The sequence below is a fragment of the Mytilus galloprovincialis genome, chromosome 6 (genome assembly GCF_965363235.1).
Source record: "Mytilus galloprovincialis chromosome 6, xbMytGall1.hap1.1, whole genome shotgun sequence".
Taxonomy (NCBI): Eukaryota; Metazoa; Mollusca; class Bivalvia; order Mytilida; family Mytilidae; genus Mytilus; species Mytilus galloprovincialis.
This window is the reverse complement of record NC_134843.1, coordinates 54,139,261-54,163,203: the sequence shown is the minus strand read 5'-3', so window position 1 is coordinate 54,163,203 and position 23,943 is coordinate 54,139,261. Positions and strand designations below refer to the sequence as shown.

General features: G+C 31.4%; 1 protein-coding gene across 1 annotated transcript in view; it reads right to left on the bottom strand.

Moving 5' to 3' along the window:
* Window positions 1-23,943, bottom strand: part of LOC143079894 (uncharacterized) — a 79,452-nt gene that overhangs the window by 36,533 nt on the left and 18,976 nt on the right. Inside the window, exons 2-5 of the mRNA XM_076255519.1 lie at window positions 19,945-20,954; window positions 17,306-17,435; window positions 8,864-8,941; window positions 3,941-3,957 (exon numbers count right to left, since the gene is read on the bottom strand). Coding sequence (XP_076111634.1) covers window positions 3,941-3,957; window positions 8,864-8,941; window positions 17,306-17,435; window positions 19,945-20,946 — 1,227 coding nt within the window. The 5' untranslated portion in view covers window positions 20,947-20,954. The remainder of the gene's footprint in view (window positions 1-3,940; window positions 3,958-8,863; window positions 8,942-17,305; window positions 17,436-19,944; window positions 20,955-23,943) is intronic.

Genomic DNA, 23,943 nt, shown 5'->3' with positions numbered 1-23,943 from the left:
AAATAAACAATGCCCTTCATCAGAAATGGTTGCTGCTACCTTAGCAACAAATTAGTCGATTTTTGGCAGGAATCAGAAGACGTTAAGATGCGGTTATCCGTTTGAATGGAGGCTGCGCACAAAGTACTAATTCTTTGGCGTGTAACGATCAACCATGATGTGAACAGTCATCTGAAGATTAATTTTGAAATGTCTGACATTGTAAAGTTCGACTACAGTCAAAGTTGTAAAATGCATTTTTTTGTACAAAAAACGCTTCATTTTGTTATTAAAATTGTGGTTATATAAATCATTTTTTTTTAAACATTTTTTGTTCGTTTCAATGCCAATGTTATCATAAACTATGTTTCAATAATATTATACAAATATCTTATTATATATCATCCAAAAAAAGAGGCTGATTTTTCAATTTTTGAAAAATCAAGGTGTTGCAATACTTTTTTCCATGTGTATAGAATAGAATATAATTGTCGAAATGACCAAAAACTCATCAAAGATACCAAGTTTACAATTGTGTACCCCAGACGCGCCCTTCGGCTACACTAGACTCGTTGGTGACACTCGAATATAAAACAGTTGGAGGTGTATTAAACCAACTTGAAAACTGGGCCCATAATCAAAAATCTAAGTACATGTTTAGATTCAGAATATCAAAAAAGCCCAAGAATTCAATTTTTGTTAAAATCAAACTTAGTTTAATTTTGGACCCTTTGGACTTTAATGTAGACCAATTTGAAAACGGGACCAAAAATTAAGAATCTACATACACAGTTAGATTTGGCATATCAAAGAACCCCAATTATTCAATTTTTGATGAAATCAAACAAAGTTCAATTTTGGACCCTTTGGGCCCCTTATTCCTAAACTGTTGGGACCAAAACTCCCAAAATCAAACCCAACCTACCTTTTATGGTCATAAACCATGTGTTAAAATTTCATAGACTTAAGTTATGGTGCGAAAACCAAGAATAATGCTTATTTGGGCCCCTTTTTGGCCCCTAATTCCTAAACTGTTGAGACCTCAACTCCCAGAATCAATCCCAACCTTCCTTTTGTGGTCATAAACCTTGTGTTTAAATTTCACTGATTTCTATTTACTTATAATAAAGTTATTGTGCGAAAACCAAGAATAATGCTTATTTGGGCCCTTTTTTGGCCCCTAATTCCTAAAATGTTGGGACCAAAACTCCCAAAATCAATCCCAACCTTCCTTTTGTGGTCATAAACCTTGTGTTAAAATTTCATAGATTTCTATTCACTTTTACTAAAGTTAGAGTGCGAAAACCAAGAAAATGCTTATTTGGGCCCTTTTTGGCCCCTAATTCCTAAACTGTTGGGACCTCAACTCCCAGAATCAATCCCAACCTTCCTTTTGTGGTCATAAACCTTGTGTTAAATTTTCATAGATTTCTATTCATTTTTACTAAAGTTGGAGTGTGAAAACTAAAAGTATTCGGACGACGACGACACAAGACGACGACGACGACGCTAACGTGATAGCAATATACGACGAAAAATTAAAAAATTTTGCGGTCGTATTAAAACTGTTCCACCCCTTTCAACATGTCCAAATGGAGTGGATGAAAGCAGTTTTAATCACCAGCAAAGCTTACATGTATATGTACAGAAATGAGGGGAAAAAAATACCATTTAGCCGCCTATAAAAAGCCACGACATGGAAAATGTGAAATAATTCTAACGAGATAAAAAAACGACCTAATTCAAAACAACAATTAACGCAAAATATTTAATACAGACAGAACGACAGCCACTGAACAACAGAATCATTAATTGCAACAGACACATACAGGTGAATTTTAAGATTTAGATATCATTGTAAAAGCTCCAAATTATCTCCCTTTGGTGCAAAAATGCCATTTTTTGGTATCAAAATTGAAATATTTTTTTTTAACCCATCGGTGCCCTATATTTTCTATTGTTGATTTCGAATAAGATGTACATAAAACTAAATAATTGTATTATTTAAGCGATTTCTGTAATTTAGTTCTTTTTTATTTCGATATTACCGCTATTTCTCCTATTAGTTCAACAGAAAAAAAGGACATTAACAAAAATGCATGCTCACTCACTCAAGTGAGTCCTTCCGCCCGCAGTGCCTTCGAAAGAAACATGCATTTTTTATTTCATTGCAATTCATGCAATTTTTTATTTCATTTTTTTATTTAGTATATAAGATAAAGTTCATTTGTAGAAAAATATAGAGAAATCCTATATTACATAAAAAAATTTGATTTAGACCCGCGAGCCTCCTTAAGGCTAACCAATATACAAAGTTGACCGACAGTTTTGTTATAAATAGACCATCTGTACATTTCATTTTCCGTTTTACCTTGTCATATTTTCTGTATCTCAAGCGGTTTTTAAAATAAAAAAAAAATTTTTTTTTGCAGTCCCATGTACGTGTACAGCAATGTTGGCCCTATAGGTTGGCACGCAGGATCATCGGAAATATTATTCATGAATGTACCTGAATGGTGATTCTAATCTTTATTGGTGGCAGTTGGCTCAGCAGTTAAAAAGCAGATTTTAAAAAAAAGTCAAAGGATTGTAACATTTCATCCCTCTTAAAATGATAACATTCAAAATTACATACATTTGCATGAATGAAAAATATATAATGTTAAATCATTTATTTCATTTACTAAGTTAACGAAGAAGCATTTTGTTTTGGATGGGAATAATAAACTAAATACTACACTAAACACGTGACAAACAGTATTTCCTGTTCAACTTTTCGGAATTTTTGTAAGTCTTCATGGAAGTCTGTTAAATTTATATCTATAAAGGATCAATTGTGCAGTAAATTGGCATCGGTAGTTCTTTCACATATATTTCAATTATGTATAATGCTTTGAAAATTAGTGTAATATCTTTTAATCGAATTGTTAACGCAACAGGGCGGTTGTTAAATATTATTCGCCATGGATGTCAACTATCCAGTCGAACAGAATAGAATAATATGCTTTGTCGAGATCAAGAAATATGTGTAGGTGCTAAAAAAAAATGTTGAGTCCTTTTTTATATGTATGCAATAATTGTATCATGGTTTAAATTTTCATGTTTTAGAACAAAAACAAATGCACATAATATTTTCATAAAATTCAATATCAAGCAGATGCATTCTGTTCTTACCTTTTGCATGACTTTACCAAAGACCATAAATGAACTACAGGCTCCTGACTTGGGACCGGCACATAAAGGATGAGGCGAGGTTTTCATAAACATAAGGAGATTTTGTATGATTGCCAAAGAGACAACTATCTACCACAGTTGAATTAAATGGATGTATGCAATTATAGACAACCGGACAATGAACAACCCAAATTGTAAAGACAGCAATGCAAAATATTAAACGATTCAATTGAACAATACACACGTCCTAATTCATAACAATTTTGTTAACGAAAAACATGTTTGTGAGCACTCAAACTTCCTTTAAAAATTTGAAAACAGCACGTTAAATAATTTCAATGCGTCTGAGGCGCTTTTCTGGATTTACCTTCATCAGGAACGCTCAAAGCCAAACACTTGAAATACGAGGATGTATAAGTACCAAAACCAATGAGGAGCTATATGACAAAATATACCTAAAATTGATAGCCAAATTCATCTAAGGTCAACTTTGCCTGAGGGAGTTGAAACCTTAGTTTCTTAATAATTTAAAAATTTATAAACGGATATTTTAGAAACATTTGTTAAATCATGTCAGAACTGATGTTCTGACTACTGAGCTTGGACAGTGGTGTTACAGCACAACATAAGACCACACTTTAAAAAACTGATTAAAAGGGCTTAACTCATCATAAAGCTACAAAGCAAAACAAACTAACAAAAAAAGCATGTATCTAAGACTAAGATATCAATCAGAACTCATCCTTCAATAAACTTCCTATGCTTCCACTTGTTTCAGTTCACTTACCGGAGGGTCATTTCTATCTACAAAAAAATATAAATGCAACATTTGAATTTAATTGCAACTAAACGTCATCTCTTATTGCTGATATGGAAGGAATTGCCAATAATGGTACGGACTCTTATCTAAATTACGTGTCCTTCAAATCTCTCTATAAATCAATTTAAATATTAATATCTTTTGAAATATATGAAACGAATGACTGGTGAAAAAAATGTTTATCCAATTCTTGCAACAATGCATGTATATATCATAAACATTAGATTTTTGTGCACACTTTTATCATTTTCTACGCATACATATTGTATAATCTTTAAAATAAACAATTTTTCTAGGTCTGTTATAATGTGAAAAAATGGCAGCTAATTAATTGTCGCAATTTGAAGCCGAAGTTTATCGATTGTCACCATCGTAAATAATCAACAAAGAAGCATAGATATGAAGCAGATGTAAAACATGTAAAATACGATAATTATAGTTTATATTTACGAGAAAGGTTACGTTGAGTTCACTGCATACGGAAAACTAATCGGTGAATTGTTTACTGGACGCAAACAATGAAAAAAGGTAAATTTCTTCTTAATTTGGACAAATTAATGAATTTTCTTGAGAAAATAGTATATGCACATAAGTTTTATAATAACAATTATTAAAAACATATGTATGGCACGCCTGAACCACTTTATAGATAATCCTAGATTATCTCAGATAAACCAGGATTTTCTCAGATAAATAAGGATTATCTCATGTTTTTACATCAAGCTCAGATAAACCGGGATTATCTCGATTTTTTCAGATAATCCCGGTTTATCTCAGAATTTTCAGGAAAACCAGGATTTTATCAAGATAATGAATTTCCTATATTTTCTCTATAAATCAATTTAAATAATATCCTTCGAAATATATAAAACAAATGACTGGTGAAAAAAATGGCACGCCTGAACCACTTTTATTAATAAATCATATCTTATCTCAGATAAACTAGGTTTATCTCAGATAATCCCGGTTTATCTCAGATAAACTAAAATTATCTCAGCTTAATTCAAGTTTGAGAAAATCCTAGTTTATCTCAGAAAATACATAAAATTAATTATCTGGAGAAAATCCCGGTTTATTTTAAAATATTAAGAAAATCTAGGTTTATCTTAACGATTTTCAGATAATCCTAATTTATCTCCAGATATATTTAATTATCTGACTTTCAGATAATTCATTATCTCATTTTCCAGATAATTTAGGTTTATTTCGGATTCTAAATATACCAAAGAACAATGTAACGAGTGTTATAATTGGACGACAATCGTTTGCGAGATTTTATATTTAAAAAATACCGTTCTTTTTTAGGGGAGGGGTGATATTCTGTACGCGGCACGCAATTATCAAACTACTAATGTTGTGGACATCACCGTTATTGACTACTGGACAAGCGAAATTTGTTGAATCAATTAAAAAAAACAGTAAAATACAGAAGGGCTAATTATATACAATATACATAATATACTCAATAAACACATTTGTTAGCTCTTTCTTTTATGCAAACAGACTGTGTTTTACCTATGGCTAATTTCAACATCGCCGATAATCATTTAACTCTCATATTTTGATATATTCAGTCTGTTTTAATTTTTTAATCATGACAAAAGTTTTGTAAAATATTTATTTTTAACTATTGCATTATTTCGTCATTTGTCAGAAAACAAAATATGCATCCTTTTTTTCAATTTGAAGTTTGATATGACTTTATTAGTAACGGTAATGTTTGCGTTCTTATGTGTTATATCATTTAAAGACCCTGGTTTATTCATTATTTTCCTCATCACTTTTTATCATATATCAATGTATGTTTTCATAAAATTTGGTTTTATAATGTTGAAGTAATTCTTCATGTCAAAAGATAAATATGTTCAAAGGCGAACGGATTTCGCAGTGGTTGGTTTGATAAAACTTTTTTCTGATTGTACTGATAATCAACTCTAATAACATAACTTTACCTACATTCGCATAAGTTAAACTTGTTAGCTTGTGACAAAAATAAACTACCTTTATTATTTCTTAAGCATTTCAACACACATGTATAAGTCCAGTTTAACAGGCCAGGAATGATAAGTTTTGTTATTATTTGTAAATTTTCATGTTGGTATTATCAAGGCAAAAATAGAACCTAGGCAACACGATGTATACATGCATACAAAGTGTTGTCTGGTCACAAAAGTCAATCTTTCCTCGTTATTTGGCAAAATTGTTGTAAACGGTGAAGATCTGATAAAAATATCTCTATTATTTTTTAAATGATCGTTTGCATGTTGAGGATATTCAAATATTACTTTTCTAGAAATAATTGATAAAAAAATAGTATATGATAGCCTATTTCCAGAATAAGAGATAAACGTCGGGAACTTTCAAATCGGTGTTTTTGTACTGGCAAGCAGGCAAAGCAGCAAACAATGGAGTAGTGGTATGTCGTAAATACTCTACGGACGTTTTTAAGACTGAACCAATTTAAATTCATCTGCATTCAAGTCATTGCGCTTCACAGAGAGTCATAGTAAACAAATATATCAGAACCCCATTACATCATTTGGGCTTCATCTGAACATTTGAAGGTCCCTTTCTTGTACAGGGTACCTAAACTACACAAAAAAACGGTAAAATATCGTTTCATCTCGACCTCTAGTCAGTATTCTACAGCTAATCTTTCAATGCTTTTGACTAGTTCCTTAACTACCACCAAATAACTTTTGTAATAAAATATATGAAAAAAGTTATTTTGATTAAATTAAATTGTTTTTGGGATGTAAATAAATCATTTGGATGTTTTAGATAAATTGTATGTTTTTGGTAGTCTATTTGATTTCTTATGACAGTTGTGACTTTTCAACTCTTTGCACTACACTTCCATACAATCTTAACAAACAAACTTTTTTTTCTATTTAATCAAATGGTCAATCTGAACGTAAATATATTTGCTTCAACTCATTTAAAGCCATCTTCTCTAATGAGAAACTCAAATATGCTAGATATACTTACTGGAGGTTTGATGGGCCAATTGACAATTTTGGTCACATTGTTTTATTTGTTGATCGTAATTTGCTGACCATTATTGATATTCACATTTATCTCTATCTATAATAATATTTAAAATATCAACTAAAAACTGCAAAATTTCCGTACAATTACCTATTTAGGGGAATCAATCCAACAGTAGGTTGTCTGATTTGTCTAAAAAAAAGTAGTTTTGTAAATCATATTTAATATGGTTTAAATCATAATTAATAGTATGAGATACCCTAATAGTGAATAAGATCATGTTTGGTTTAATTTGACCCAGTAGTTAAACTATTAGCTGAAGATTTTTTAATATTTTTTTTACAAAAATTAACAACAAATTGCATAAAATAACAATAACATTAAGATTTCAGATAAAGATTTTGGTCATGTTGACTTATTTGTTGATCTTTCTTTGCTTGATATTTTTGCTATTTTTAGTATATCTCAATCTATAATGATATTCACGATAATTAACAAAAATTACAAAATTGTGCTGTCATTAAGGTCTCCGAAAAATATACCAATTGAATACAAAAACTCTCCAAAATTTATTTCACCCAGGGTCTGCATAATGATGGAAATGCCTTTAAATGTTTTGTGATAACCTGCAAAACAAATTTGGGCAGGGGGATTCATTCAATATAAACATGCTGAAAAAGACGATATCATAATTCTGAAAAGCAAAAATATCAAGCCGAAATTCTAGTTCATACCCTCTCCCGTACCTCTGAAAAATTACACACTCTAATGGAAAAAAAAGTCCTCCCATTGTAGTCTTAGAATAGTAACTTTAGACTTCTTATCATTATAAAAAATCATTTTAATAGTTATGACCATTTGAAATTGCTTTTTTTTAAATTTTCCTGAAGACTTCTATAGTAAACGACTATAAGGTAACCTAACTAATCCGACACCTAAGTATTCCAACATGATGTTTCAACCGACAAATTTTTCTGGTCCCGAAATATGCCTATCCTTGTAGAAAAAATTGAGTATTGTGACACCATGGTTAATCCGACATTTTTTTCTGGCCACCAAGTCGGATAATACAGATTACACTTTATATTCTATTTTAGCCATGGTAGCCATGTTGGTTTGATTGCAGGGTCATCAGATACATTTGCCATCCAATATACCCGTTTGAATTTGTGGCTAAGTTAAATTTCTTTTTTACCAGTAAATTGAGTGAAGAAGATTTTTGTAAAGGAATTATAAAAAAAATGAAAAGTTGTTACAAATTGACTATAAAGGACAATAACTCCTTTCGGGGTCAATTGACATTTTAGTCATAATGTCTTATTTATATACATGTTATGTATTTTACTTTGATGAACGTTATTGATTATTTGAAGATCTTAATTTGCTGAACGTTATTGCTGCTTACAGTTAATCTCCATCTATAATAACGAAAAACTATTTTCAGATGCATACTACTTCACATATACAATTACTTTCAAAATGCCCTTATAATTTATAAAGTTCAAGAATACCTGTATTTATCAATTTCGTTCACAAATTATTTTTAGAAGGGGTAAGTTATGAAATTTGTCTACCAAATCAGCAGTGGGGTATTTGTTGTAAGTTGGGTAACGTCAGCTAAGGCTGTTTCTACGTCATTTGTGCCAGATTTAATATTTACGACCAATATTTTTCTAAAGCAGAATAATTGATAGCTGATTTAGACATTAAAATTCCATGATGTATTTAGGTAATTTAAACTCGTTAACTAAGGGACTTTTTCAACATTCACTGCTCCACTTATATCATTGTATATCAATTACACTAGTTTCTTTTGTTGTGATTGTTTTCGTTGGATGAATAAAAGTTAAAGATTATCCAGGGAAAGTGAAATAATGGAAGAATTCTGCATACGTTACTTACCCAATTGTGTGTTTGCTTCTCTTTTAAAATCACCAGCCTGATAAATTCCCCAATTTAATGTAAGCTCACATCCGATACCTATAAGCAGATTAATACACATGAAATTAGTTTCTTCATAAAACTTTATAAAGTATTTTTTGTAACAACTTACAATCAAAAAGACAAATTTTGATTTATCAAATGGAATTAGTTCGGGTTTTTACTGAGTTGAGCCGCCTGTACGAAAAAATCCACCTGGATTTGATATAAATTCTATACAGATGTTTTTCATAGGGGAAATCCCACAGGCACTCGTATCAGATTTTTTTTTACCTATATACATTTATATAACACAAGGAACTTAACTCGGGATTTAAAAAAAATGTCTGGCGGTGTCGAAATTCCGTTATATGCCGATTTATCGACTGTCAACCCCACTAAAACTTGTTATGTCGTAAATCTGAATTGATTTATCTTTACAATGGTGTATACCATTCCTACTTTTGTTGTCGGAATCATCCGTAGCTATCTTACCCTAGTATGCAAATCGCTATTATTTTGCCTACCGACGATGAATTGGCAATAAACGCGTTACGTCTCTTTATATATTTCGGTTCCGATTGGTAAATTTTATGGGAAAGTCTAAATGATTCTTGGAGTTATCTGATCTTGTTACATTTCATACATAAAGGGGTCATTATAAAAAAAAGTGCATATTTCGACGAGGTAGTATTTTGAAAAATGATGTCATTGTTTAAAGCTTTTAAATGTGTCCCGCTATTCTATAGTATGGTAGCAACGATATTCACAAATATGCAATGGGGAAAATGAAGAGATTCTTCAATTTTAACAATTTTAGGTCATCCTTTGAAAGAATCGTGTCAATGGTGTTACCAATTTAAAGCATACATTTAGGTACTAAATATTATTGTTTAACATCAAACAACTGTTCCAATTTGTTGTTTAGGTTTAAATTAGGACTTATTGACATTATTCATATAGCTGCATGTGCATTCTATTTAAACATTCTGGACCCAAATTTTTTTACAGTGTAATTTCACCCCCCTACTTGCAATTTGAGGCATTAAACATGGAGAAATAAATTTGGAAGGGGTATAAAAATTATTGGCAAGTAACCCACTGTCAACACTAGGGACTATATTCGTGAACAACGAAAATCAAGGGACGACAATTGTGGTCTCAGACCTAATAGGATAGAAAGAGTTGACAAATCTTAAAAAAACTTGGTATGACCAAAGCTTAATAAATTATAACACTGCTTACAAAGTTTCATGACAATAGGATGTATATTATAGACAACAAGTTAAGTTCTATACTCATCTTTGCGCGTAAAATTTTGACGTTAAAATTGAAAAATTTCAACTATCAACATTTGGGGCTTTAAAAATTAAAATATTGCAAAAAAATACTTTTTAAATGCCTTAATATATAACTTATTCTGTACTAAAAGCAATAGAGTACTCATTTGATTTATCAGACTTGGCATAATTATTCAAAAGTAAAATTTATATGAGCCTGCACCTAAAAATTGAGGTTTTTCAATGAAGGGGAGCCTTACATGAAGATGTAATATTTTCCAGCAATTTTAAATTTGTGAAGCTTTTTGGTTATAAATGATCCTTACATATGTATTGAAAGTACTTTAAATGGAAAGAAAAGTTACAAATAACATATCATATTAGTTTAAAAGGGTCTTAGGCCAAGTAAGACTGGAAAAAATTTAGGGTCAATTTATGCGGTGCCATATATTTACATTAAAAATGCATACTGACATGACTGAGGCTATAAGAAATAAAAATTTGTGTCTTTTTTTATCATTTCTATACTCATGAGACATGATACAACAAATCTGGGCACAAAAAGACTCTTGCAATTAACTTTTCTTACAAACAGTATGGTCTGATAAAAAGATTTTTGCCTTTTTAGGGAAAAACTTGCATGCAATTTATTCTCAACAGGCTATTATATTTAAATCACTTGCTATCCTACAGAAGAAAAGAAAGATATTATGTGAAATGGAACAGGTACAATAGACATTGTAAAGTGCTTTTGATACAAATTTAGTGAGGTCTTATATTTATTATGGACTTCAAATTTTATGTACCAAGCTCCCCACTTTTTACTTCATCCAAACAGGGCCTTAGACAAGGGTCATTTATACAACACATTTTGCACTTATTGTCTGAGATAATCTTCTTTTCTGTAGATTCAGAGTTCATAAATAAGTAAAAGAACTAGATAAAGGCATAGAAACACAAATATTGACAAATGAAAACCTGTCAGATAGAAAGTCAGGATGCCATTTATGCATCAATATTGAAAAAGCTATGAATGCCTATTTTGACCATAAAATGGCAAAATTTGTCATTTTTGCAGAAATTCTATAAAATTAAAGTTTAAATCCTTTAGTTTCATGCTATTTGACAAATTGACACCATCAAAACATTTAGGGAAGTTGCCAAAGTACAGATTCTATATTTACAGATTTCACCAAGAGGTCCGAGAACACAATTATTTCGTAGTGCATTTCTTTTAGAACATAAATGAAAATTAAAAAAATCCCACCTGCGCTTTCTCAAAGAAACTTTTACAGTGTGTTGTACTACTTTTGGGACAAATTATATCAAAATTATAGAAAACTTCATCGGCTCTAACTCAAAATATGGACAATTTTATGTATAGGGCGTCTTGAAATCTTTTGACAGCTTCCGAAGTGCTAATTTTCAACCTTTTTCAGCTGAACCAAATCACTACTTTCCTTTAAAATTCTGGACCCAAATTTTTTTACAGTGTAATTTCACTCCCCTACTTGCAATTTGAGGCATTAAACATGGAGAAATAAATTTGGAAGGGGTATAAAAATTAATGGCAAGTAACCCACTGTCAACACTAGGGACTATATTCGTGAACAACGAAAATCAAGGGACGACAATTGTGGTCTCAGACCTAATAGGATAGAAAGAGTTGACAAATCTTAAAAAAAACTTGGTATGACCAAAGCTTAATAAATTATAACACTGCTTACAAAGTTTCATGACAATAGGATGTATATTATAGACAACAAGTTAAGTTCTATACTCATCTTTGCGCGTAAAATTTTGACGTTAAAATTGAAAAATTTCAACTATCAACATTTGGGGCTTTAAAAATTAAAATATTGCAAAAAAATACTTTTTAAATGCCTTAATATATAACTTATTCTGTACTAAAAGCAATAGAGTACTCATTTGATTTATCAGACTTGGCATAATTATTCAAAAGTAAAATTTATATGAGCCTGCACCTAAAAATTGAGGTTTTTCAATGAAGGGGAGCCTTACATGAAGATGTAATATTTTCCAGCAATTTTAAATTTGTGAAGCTTTTTGGTTATAAATGATCCTTACATATGTATTGAAAGTACTTTAAATGGAAAGAAAAGTTACAAATAACATATCATATTAGTTTAAAAGGGTCTTAGGCCAAGTAAGACTGGAAAAAATTTAGGGTCAATTTATGCGGTGCCATATATTTACATTAAAAATGCATACTGACATGACTGAGGCTATAAGAAATAAAAATTTGTGTCTTTTTTTATCATTTCTATACTCATGAGACATGATACAACAAATCTGGGCACAAAAAGACTCTTGCAATTAACTTTTCTTACAAACAGTATGGTCTGATAAAAAGATTTTTGCCTTTTTAGGGAAAAACTTGCATGCAATTTATTCTCAACAGGCTATTATATTTAAATCACTTGCTATCCTACAGAAGAAAAGAAAGATATTATGTGAAATGGAACAGGTACAATAGACATTGTAAAGTGCTTTTGATACAAATTTAGTGAGGTCTTATATTTATTATGGACTTCAAATTTTATGTACCAAGCTCCCCACTTTTTACTTCATCCAAACAGGGCCTTAGACAAGGGTCATTTATACAACACATTTTGCACTTATTGTCTGAGATAATCTTCTTTTCTGTAGATTCAGAGTTCATAAATAAGTAAAAGAACTAGATAAAGGCATAGAAACACAAATATTGACAAATGAAAACCTGTCAGATAGAAAGTCAGGATGCCATTTATGCATCAATATTGAAAAAGCTATGAATGCCTATTTTGACCATAAAATGGCAAAATTTGTCATTTTTGCAGAAATTCTATAAAATTAAAGTTTAAATCCTTTAGTTTCATGCTATTTGACAAATTGACACCATCAAAACATTTAGGGAAGTTGCCAAAGTACAGATTCTATATTTACAGATTTCACCAAGAGGTCCGAGAACACAATTATTTCGTAGTGCATTTCTTTTAGAACATAAATGAAAATAAAAAAAATCCCACCTGCGCTTTCTCAAAGAAACTTTTACAGTGTGTTGTTCTACTTTTGGGACAAATTATATCAAAATTATAGAAAACTTCATCGGCTCTAACTCAAAATATGGACAATTTTATGTATAGGGCGTCTTGAAATCTTTTGACAGCTTCCGAAGTGCTAATTTTCAACCTTTTTCAGCTGAACCAAATCACTACTTTCCTTTAAAATTCTGGACCCAATTTTTTTTACAGTGTAATTTCACTCCCCTACTTGCAATTTGAGGCATTAAACATGGAGAAATAAATTTGGAAGGGGTATAAAAATTAATGGCAAGTAACCCACTGTCAACACTAGGGACTATATTCGTGAACAACGAAAATCAAGGGACGACAATTGTGGTCTCAGACCTAATAGGATAGAAAGAGTTGACAAATCTTAAAAAAACTTGGTATGACCAAAGCTTAATAAATTATAACACTGCTTACAAAGTTTCATGACAATAGGATGTATATTATAGACAACAAGTTAAGTTCTATACTCATCTTTGCGCATAAAATTTTGACGTTAAAATTGAAACCAGATGCTCCGCAGGGCGCAGCTTTATACGACCGCAGAGGTTGAACCCTGAACGGTTGGGGCAAGTATGGACACAACATTCAAGCTGGATTCAGCTCTAAATTTGGATTGTGATTAAATAGTTGACACAGCATAGGTTTCTGACACAGAATGAATGTGGTCTAATGAACTTAAAAAAAAATGTTTGCCTTTGAGCAATTCACTATGCTGTTGAATATTAATCCTCTCAAAAAAAATGTTTGAAGAAATTTTCTTTTTATTTATGAAATCTGAAATGAAAAAAATTGAACCCCCAATTTTTTTTTCACATCCCCCTTTCCCTTATTTCAAAACTGATCTCAATTCAAATTTCTAATGAAGTTTGCAACAATAACTACTCATTTAAATACATCATAAAATATTAAAATGTAAAAAAAGTGCTTAATTGTTATTACTGAATGGTAAAGATTGTTTTAATCTATCAGTTGGTAGTAAAAGTGAATATACATTGTATATTGTATAAAACAATGATTTAAGTTGATTCAACTACTTTCCTGGACAAAGAAAGATAACTCCAATTGAAATCCAATTGGAATTTCTTGCTATTGCACAATATTGTGCAATTAGATATTTCTTGCTATTGTGCAATACTGTGCAATTGAAAATATTTGCTGTTGCACAATACTGTGCAATTGAAGATTTCTTGCTATTGCACAATACTGTGCAATTGAAGATTTCTTGCTATTGCTGAATACTGTGCAATTGAAAATTTCTTGCTATTGCACAATACTTAATATAATAATTTTGGATCCTGATTTGGACCAACTTGAAAACTGGGCCCATAATCAAAAATCTAAGTACATGTTTAGATTCAGCATATCAAAGAGGCCCAAGAATTCAATTTTTGTTAAAATCAAACTTAGTTTAATTTTGGACCTTTGGACTTTAATGTAGACCAATTTTAAAACGGGACCAAAAATTAAGAATCTACATACACAGTTAGATTTGGCATATTAAAGAACCCCATTTATTCAATTCTTGATGAAATCAAACAAAGTTTAATTTTGGACCCCGATTTGGACCAACTTGAAAACTGGGCCAATAATAAAAAATCTAAGTACATTTTTAGATTCAGCATATCAAAGAATCCCAAGGATTCAATTTTTGTTAAAATCAAACTAAGTTTAAGTTTGGACCCTTTGGACCTTAATGTAGACCAATTTGAAAACGGGACCAAAAATTAAGAATCTACATACACAGTTAGATTTGGCATAACAAAGAACCCCAATTATTCAATTTTTGATGAAATAAAACAAAGTTTAATTTTGGACCCTTTGGGCCCTTTATTCCTAAACTGTTGGGACCAAAACTCCCAAAATCAATACCAACCTTCCTTTTATGGTCATAAACCTTGTGTTTAAATTTCATAGATTTCTATTTACTTATACTAAAGTTATTGTGCGAAAACCAAGAAAAATGCTTATTTGGGTCCCTTTTTGGCCCCTAATTCCTAAACTGTTAGGACCTAAACTCTCAAAATCAATACCAACCTTCCTTTTGTGGTCATAAACATTGTGTTTAAATTTCATTGATTTCAATTTTTCTTAAACTAAAGTTATTGTGCGAAAACCAAGAATAATGCTTATTTGGGCCCTTTTTTGGCCCCTAATTCCTAAACTGTTGGAACCAAAACTCTCAAAATCAATCCCAACCATTCTTTTGTGGTCATAAACCTTGTGTCAAAATTTCATAGATTTCTATTAACTTAAACTAAAGTTATAGTGCGAAAACCAAGAAAATGCTTATTTGGGCCCTTTTTGGCCCCTAATTCCTACAATGTTGGGACCAAAACTCCCAAAATCAATCCCAACCTTCCTTTTGTGGTCATAAACCTTGTGTTAAAATTTCATAGATTTCTATTCACTTTTACTAAAGTTAGAGTGCGAAAACTAAAAGTATTCGGACGACGACGACGACGACGACGACGACGACGACAACGCCAACGTGATAGCAATATACGACGAAAATTTTTTCAAATTTTGCGGTCGTATAAAAATTCAACTATCAACATTTGGGGCTTTAAAAATTAAAATAATGCAAAAAAATACTTTTTAAATGCCTTAATATATAACTTATTCTGTACTAAAAGCAATAGAGTACTCATTTGATTTATCAGACTTGGCATAATTATTCAAAAGTAAAATTTATATGAGCCTGCGCCTAAAAATTGAGGTTTTTCAATGAAAGGGAGCCTTACATGAAGATGTAATATTTTCCAGCAATTCTAAATTTGTGAAGCTTTTTGGTTATAAATGATCCTTACATATGTATTGAAAGTACTTTAAATGGAAAGAAAAGTTACAAATAACATATCATATTAGTTTAAAAGGGTCTTAGGCCAAGTAAAACTGGAAAAAATTTAGGGTCAATTTATGCGGTGCCATATATTTACATTAAAAATGCATACTGACATGACTGAGGCTATAAGAAATAAAAATTTGTGTCTTTTTTTTTATCATTTCTATACTCATGAGACATGATACAACAAATCTGGGCACAAAAAGACTCTTGCAATTAACTTTTCTTACAAACAGTATTGTATTTGATGAACTGGATCATGTGGATCATATAAAATATGTATTTGGATCGTACAGAGTAATTTGAGACAAACATTTACAAAAAATGTATTGAGTTTTACAATTTAGTATTATCAAGTCAGGGTGCGGGATTTTCTCGCTGTGTTGAAGACCCATTGGTGGCTTTCTGTTGATTTTTTTACTCTTTGGTCGGGTTGTTGTCTTCTTGACACATCCCTCGTTCTCGTTCTCAACTTTTTTGCGTTTTCATCATTTATATTATCAACTCTCCATAATAATCAACAACTGGTATTTTTAGAGTAACAAAGCAACCTTTTTCATTCTTTGCTAAGTTTTCGACACGTTCAAACAAAAAAAGAAGGTTTCGACGTTCTTTTCTGATTGTATTATAACCATGATAACAGCAATTTTTTTTAATTCCTTTGACGGTTTTTGTAGTAATATCTAAATATTTTAACAACATAATGTTTACTTCATGTAAGTTGAATTTCAGTGAGCATAATCAAAATTCATGATTTACTGATATGTTGAACTAACGTGACTTTTTAAAATAGTTAAAAATTCGAACTTTTACTTTATTAGCAAACTTTTTCTATTAATTCGAGATTTCAGTTATGTTGATCTTTATAATGTACATTTGTGTCTAGTAAACCTGGCCAGCATCTAAATGTTAGACGTAACTATGGCATATGATGTTATATGTAGTATTTTAACATTATTGTTTTAACCCTTATATTTATTAACGCAAAACTTCTTGAAATTTCAACTTGCTCGAAACTCGATTCAATTCGAGTGTATCTCGAAGGAATACATCGCTGTGAAATCGACACGGTGTTTACATGGTACATGTACGAAAGAAGTGCCATCATCATGGTCTACAACAAGGAAATAGATTTTAAAGAATCAATCACATTCAAGTATTTGAAGATATGCAATAATGTATGAATTATTTTTCGCGAAGCATTCACTTATATTAAACTTTTACTCACTCCTCAGCATTTCAAACATTTTCTTATAACGACTGTCAACACATTCTCTGATGTATCTTATATCTTCTGCAATACTGTTGATAGATTTTCCAGTCATTTGGGAACATTTCTGAAATTCTTGTAATATTTCCTGAAAGGTAACAATTATTTTAGGTTCATGTGTCTAACGATATGCGTTGATCTTTGCTGAAAATTAAAATCCTTTTGTTATTTTCATTGGTCATGACAATAACATGACTGTTTAAATGTTGACAACGTTTTACAATACATTTTGAACATGTGAACATAGCAATAACGTAATATATTCAAAGAAACTAAGTTTCTTATTGTAATTCCTAATTTTAGCAATTATTTTCAGATTAAACTTGAAATAGTATATAATGGATGCCATCTTTTGACAGATTTCAAATTGAGCTAGTTGTAATATTTTCGTTAAAAGAATGATGTGCCATCCCGAAATGCCGTTAAAAAAATGCTGAATTACAAAATGTTCCGAATCAATAAAGCATTCTTTCCTTGGTCCCGAATAATAATCATTAACGGGGCACTAGCTGTCAAATTCATGGTCATCGATTTGACTCAAATTCTCATATTTGATTTATAATATTGTAAAACATTTAACAAATCTATCAAACGTCTAAAATAAACAGTTTACAGAGCATTGGGTAGATACTATGTATATTCGTTTCGTGTGTATTTTAGTCCAGACGCCATCTAATTAACTATCGATTTGACCTTAGATGACCATATAAGCGATGTAAACATAAATAAAGATATGAATAGATAAAACCAACACGTGCAATTGGATTTTTAAAGGTCTGTTTGATTTTGTTTTATAGATTAACAAGAATGTGTCCAAAGTACACGGATGCCCCACTCCCACTATCATTTTCCATGTTCAATGGACCGTGAAATTGGATAAAAAATATAATTAGGCATTAAAATTAGAAAGATAATATCATAGGGAACATTTGTACTAAGTTTCAAGTTGATTGGACTTCAACTTCATCAAAAACTACCTTGACCAAAAACTTTAACCTGAAACATGCACTTTCATTTTCTATGTTCAGTGGACCGTGAAATTGGGGTCAAAAGTTTAATTTGGCTTTAAAATTAGAAAGATCATATCATAAGGAACATGTGTACTAAGTTTCAAGTTGATTGGACTTCAACTTCATCAAAAACTACCTTGACCAAAAACTTTAACCTGAAGCGGGACAGACGGACGAACGAACAGACGAACGAACGAACGAACAGACGGACGGACGAACGAACGAACGGACGCACAGACCAGAAAACATAATGCCCCTCTACTATCGTAGGTGGGGCATAAAAATATATGTTTCTCATTGTTTTTAACCGTATAAGAATGATTTTATGTGCATCGAATTAGTAATCAAGTGATTTACCGTATTTTCACTTTCATTGTTGACATTCTTTTTCCTTAAATAACCAGTACACGTACAATGCATGCGTTGTCAATCTCTAGTTAGGGGTTAAATTGAAGTTCACATTAATACGGATTAAATGAGGTCGACTTATTCACTTGCAAGTGAATAATTAATTATCAATGTTTTTATCTAAGCGTAATTTGAGAAAATTGAACCATCTTGGCTGCAAAAAGCGAATTACCATTTCACTATTTCACTTTCATTATTGATTGAACAAAAAAAAATCTTACTTTAGATTTATTATATATCTCGTAGCTAGTGCCCCTTTAATTCCTGAGTCCCAATTAGTGTAATTCTTACAAAGGGACAGGTAAAGATTGATGAAAAGTTAGAAATTTTATGTTTATAATCTAATTAAAATAATGATCTCCGATTTCGTTATACTACGTAACTACTCACATGTAGTAACGTAGTATAACCAAGGATTTGTATAGTTAACTATACAAATCCTTGGTATAACGAAATCGGAGAACTTTATTTTTATTAGATTGTTTCTGCTTACAAAACTTTGAATCTCGAAAAACTAAGGATTTTCTTACACCAGTAATAGATTACCTTAGCCTTGTATGGCACAACGTTTTGGAATTTTGGATCTTCAAGGCTTCCAACTTAATACTTGATTGGCTTTATAAATGTTTTGATATGAGCGTCACTGATGTAGACGAAACGCGCGTCTGGCGTACTAAATTATAATCCTGGTACCTTTGATAACTAATAATAGATTAAATAAGTATATGTAGAATTATGGAAAACAAATGCTTCTATCACATGAAAAGTACACTTTTAAATATTTGCAAATTCAACTAAGAGCTTCTTTACTTGTGACAACTTCACTTAATTATCAATTAAAGTCTGCTTTGACATTTAAACTTATCTGTTTTTAGGATGAAAATATTTTTTTATATAGCCTAAGGGTTTCACATACTCTGGTAAAAGGTTAAAGAAATATAAAACTTATCTGGTTCAGTCGAGGATAATGCCAGGCAATGGATTGGACTCGAGAAAAAGGGTTAAAAATTTTCCCGAATGGATTAAGGCTGGAGATAGTGGATACAAATCAGAATAAAAAACTGTATGGGTCTGTGGATACCCAGTTTTAATGGAATCTTATATTGAATTATTTCTTTCTTTAAGCTTCCAAAATCGGAACTTTTTAAATGAGTATAACACTTGATAAATAATAATTACCTCTAGAAATTCTAGATTTTCAAGCTCATTAAGAACAAGAGTTCTATATATATTCCTTTGTGATTCCGAAATAGTCAACGGGTTGTTTTTTAAGGCAATTAACATATCCCGTGTTTCATTTTCTTTGTTGCACACTTTAGCAATCGTTAATATGTCTTTATATGTTTTGTTGAATATTGTATCAAATTCTTTGTCCTCCATTTCTGCTTTTACCGCATGTGCAAACACATTATTTCGGGACTTAGCCAACTTCTCAATGGCTTTTGTCAGTGAACAGTATCTGTTTAAAATCAGGGAAGATAAACGCATTGTATGCAAGTCTTTTGGCGTTATTGTTCTTTCTGGCTTCCGCACACATACACGTATGTCATCCGCTTTACCAAAAAATATAGCATTAGCACATGGTGGCGTGTTTTCTTTGGGATATAAAGCACACCAGTCCTTTTTCATTATTTTATTGGGTGTACTTGGGAGTGCATAATTTCCATCACAACAGCAACAATCGTCCGATTCCCACAGGTGATACAGGTCGTGTTTGTGTTCGGTTAAAAGATCATATAGCGTTATGCTGTTGTCCGATAAACAATTTGCCCATAAAGTTTCAGAACAAAAGTTAACAAGCAGAATTCGAAGTATCGTAATGTCTAGATCATTAACTGAAACATTTTCCTTTGTAATAAAACGAACATCTACATTATGTTCATCTCTTCTATTATACAATGTATCGAGTTTTGTAAACATTTTTTCTAATAGTGTCTCATTGAAACCATTCATTTTTCGTAGCGTACAGCGTGGGTTACGTTGTGTGCAAAGTTTATTCCCATAGCACATATGTAGTAATTCATGTTTGTGCTGGTCAATAAACGTTGGTAATGTAGTTCTAGCCGATGCTAAATGATGTTCTAATAATGCTCTTTTTGTATTAGCTACGATGTCGACAAAAAGGGTGACGATTTTATAAAAGTTTATTCTACGTTTTTCTTCCTCACTTCTCGTAGCCATCTCTATTCCTGTGTTTATAAAATTAAGAAAAGGTAAGACAATTATAATATGGATATGCATGTTGTATGAAATGAGAAAAAAATAATATAGTTAGTGCAAACAATGAAACCACACAATATCCAAATCCTGTACCAAAGAGCCTGAGTAGACGTGAATGAAAATCAAGCAATTCACGCGTGAATATTTAATTGCAGGAAAACAAATAATATGTATGCATGTGCTGAAAATATAAATTGATTTCGTTCAGTAACAACACTGTTTCATGAGCTCACCTAACACATATGATAAGGTCACCTTTTTAAATCGTCTAATTTGAAAATCAAAGAGTATTGTCAGAATACTTCTTGTATAAGTGATTTATCAAATAACATACCTCAAATGTTCACAAAATAAAAGTAAGCCAGGTATCGCTCTTGATATTCATGAATTTACCCAATTTGCTAAAGGACTTCAAACTTCAATCCTTTCATACAAATTGTAAAAACTGCCACCACAACTGCCAAAAAGCGTCATTCTGAGATCTTGTCAACTATAAAGACATGATCTAAAGCAATGTCCCAAAAATAGTTGGACGGCAAACGATTTATGGCTTCTAAGGTCAAGACATTGGTCACGTGATAAAAGGTCAGAGTTTTACGATATTTTGGTAAACGTGCATACCTCGTGGTTTTTGGACTCGTTTTGCCTTATTTGTACTCGTACATTAATAAAAACCAAATCATTCAATTCAAGATTGAATTAGCTTCCTTATTTCATATAATTATTATTAAAAAGTGTTGTTAAAATGTTATAAATTTACGAGTGAAGTGAAACTTTTTTTCTGAAAATTTGCGTAGGTCCACGGAAAATCCTTAATAATTCCTTAAATAGGTTTGGTAACGTGTAGTGGGGGTATAAAATATGAAGTAAAACCATTTTTTGGTTCTAATATTACTCAATCAGATCACAAAAACCCCAGATACGCAATTGTGTCAACTTATTCGATGCGAAGCGGAGATCAACGGGAGATAACTCGGTACGCGCATCGTAGGATATTGCAAGTTCACAACAGTAAATTCGAGTAAAATTATTGATTGCAGATATATTTCAACGATTTCTTGAATAACTTTTCAATATTCCATGTTCCTCTACTGTTGTAACATTAAAATAGTCATGGAAAGGTTGAATATGACATTTTTGCAAGTACTTTCAGGTTATTGAACACTTCCAAAGAAGAAAAGTATACATTTAACTGACTTTTCTCTGAAACTTGGACTTATTGTATATTCTCAAACACCCTTTTTGTAGATAGGACGCAAGGGGGGTTTATCAGTCATTTGTCAGCAGAACTTGTGTTGCAATAGAATCATTATTGAACTTTTCATTACATTAAAACAAAAGTATGGAAAAAAGGAAATATAGTCTTCAAAATTTTGAACTTTGCCATTGAATGAACGGGACATCGTTCTCAAAGATGCCGTAGAAAAAAATATAGGTGGCGCTGTTTGAGGGCGTAAACATTTTACATACGGGTCCTTTTTGTGTCGACATGTTGACCTTTATCTGTCAGATTCAGGCGTTTGCCGTCCAACAACCAAGATGCGTTTTTCAATGTTTATAGCAGGACCGTGGCTCATAACTAATTTGACCCAAAACTACATAATTATTTAACAGTAGACATTTGTGGTATAATTTATCAATTTCAACAATGAATTTCATCAAGTATAATTATGTACAATGTATTTCTATAAGTTCTGTAGTAGAAAAATAAGAAGTTGCGGAATGGTTGCCAATAAGACAACTATCTACCAGGGTCTAATAGACATGGCATCGTAAACCCTTCGTCAATGGGGAAAACTTATACCATGTTATAAGCTACATAAGCCCCGACATGACCAACCTCATAATTTATGCTAAAGAAATATACCTTCGTTAAATGAATTAATTACTACATATAGCAGAGAAAAGACTGAAACCTAGACTTATTATATTATTTGATAAAGTGATTCACTGCCTTGTAGCTATATAGTTATTCCAACACTTGTTTTTCGGCAAGCAGATAATGGAAGTGGCACATCCCCCTACATACAAACAGACATGTTTCTCGTTTATCGATTTCTTATAGAGATTAGACGGTTGATTGTCCCGTTTGAATGATTTTACACTTGTAATTTTTTTTTTCATATATCGTTTTTGTGTGTAAAACTCATTACATTCGAGATTCTTTTTTTGCGAACCCGTCTTCAGCTGAATCTGTGATTACTGTATCGTATTACTACACGGGCCTCAAGGGATTTCAAATAGAAAATAAATGCAAAAAATGTGTTTTTGTGTCTTTCAAAACACAAATAATATACAGAATTAATTGCAGGATAAAGACAATAACTGTTTCGTGTCTTTAAATATCAGCTGTATTTTGTACTCGGCGTTATAGCTCTCTAAAAGCTCGCGTACACCTTGTTTTCTAGCCTCGTACAAATACAGCTGATATTTAAGACACTAAACAGTTATTGTCTATTTTATATTGATTTATTTCTACTCTTGTAACGCGGGTATTTATAGGGTTTTGACCAAATCAATTAATCAAGACAGAACCTTTTTTTTTTTGGTTGATGACCGGTAGAAGAATAAACAGTATGTCATCCTTTGTATTTCAAAACATACGTTTACCATTATGTACAGTGTATTCCAAACTATTTTCTTAAACTTTGCCTGATTTTAAATGACCTACTAAATGAATCGTACATGCAATGTTTACATGTATATAAAAAGATGTGTGTGTAAATGTTATTTTTATTAAGTGAACGTTAATTTGGTTTTTGTTTGTGAAAATCGGGTGATATCGATTATTGTAAATTGGAGACATTTGTTTCAAATGAATATAATTAAATAGTGATAACTTGGGAGCAAATTTTGAAGGGAATTTAATACAGGAACTTTGTAAACTTTTGGGAACTAAACTAGAGGCTCTAAAGAGCCTGTATCGCTCACCTTGGTCTATGTGAATATTAAACAAAG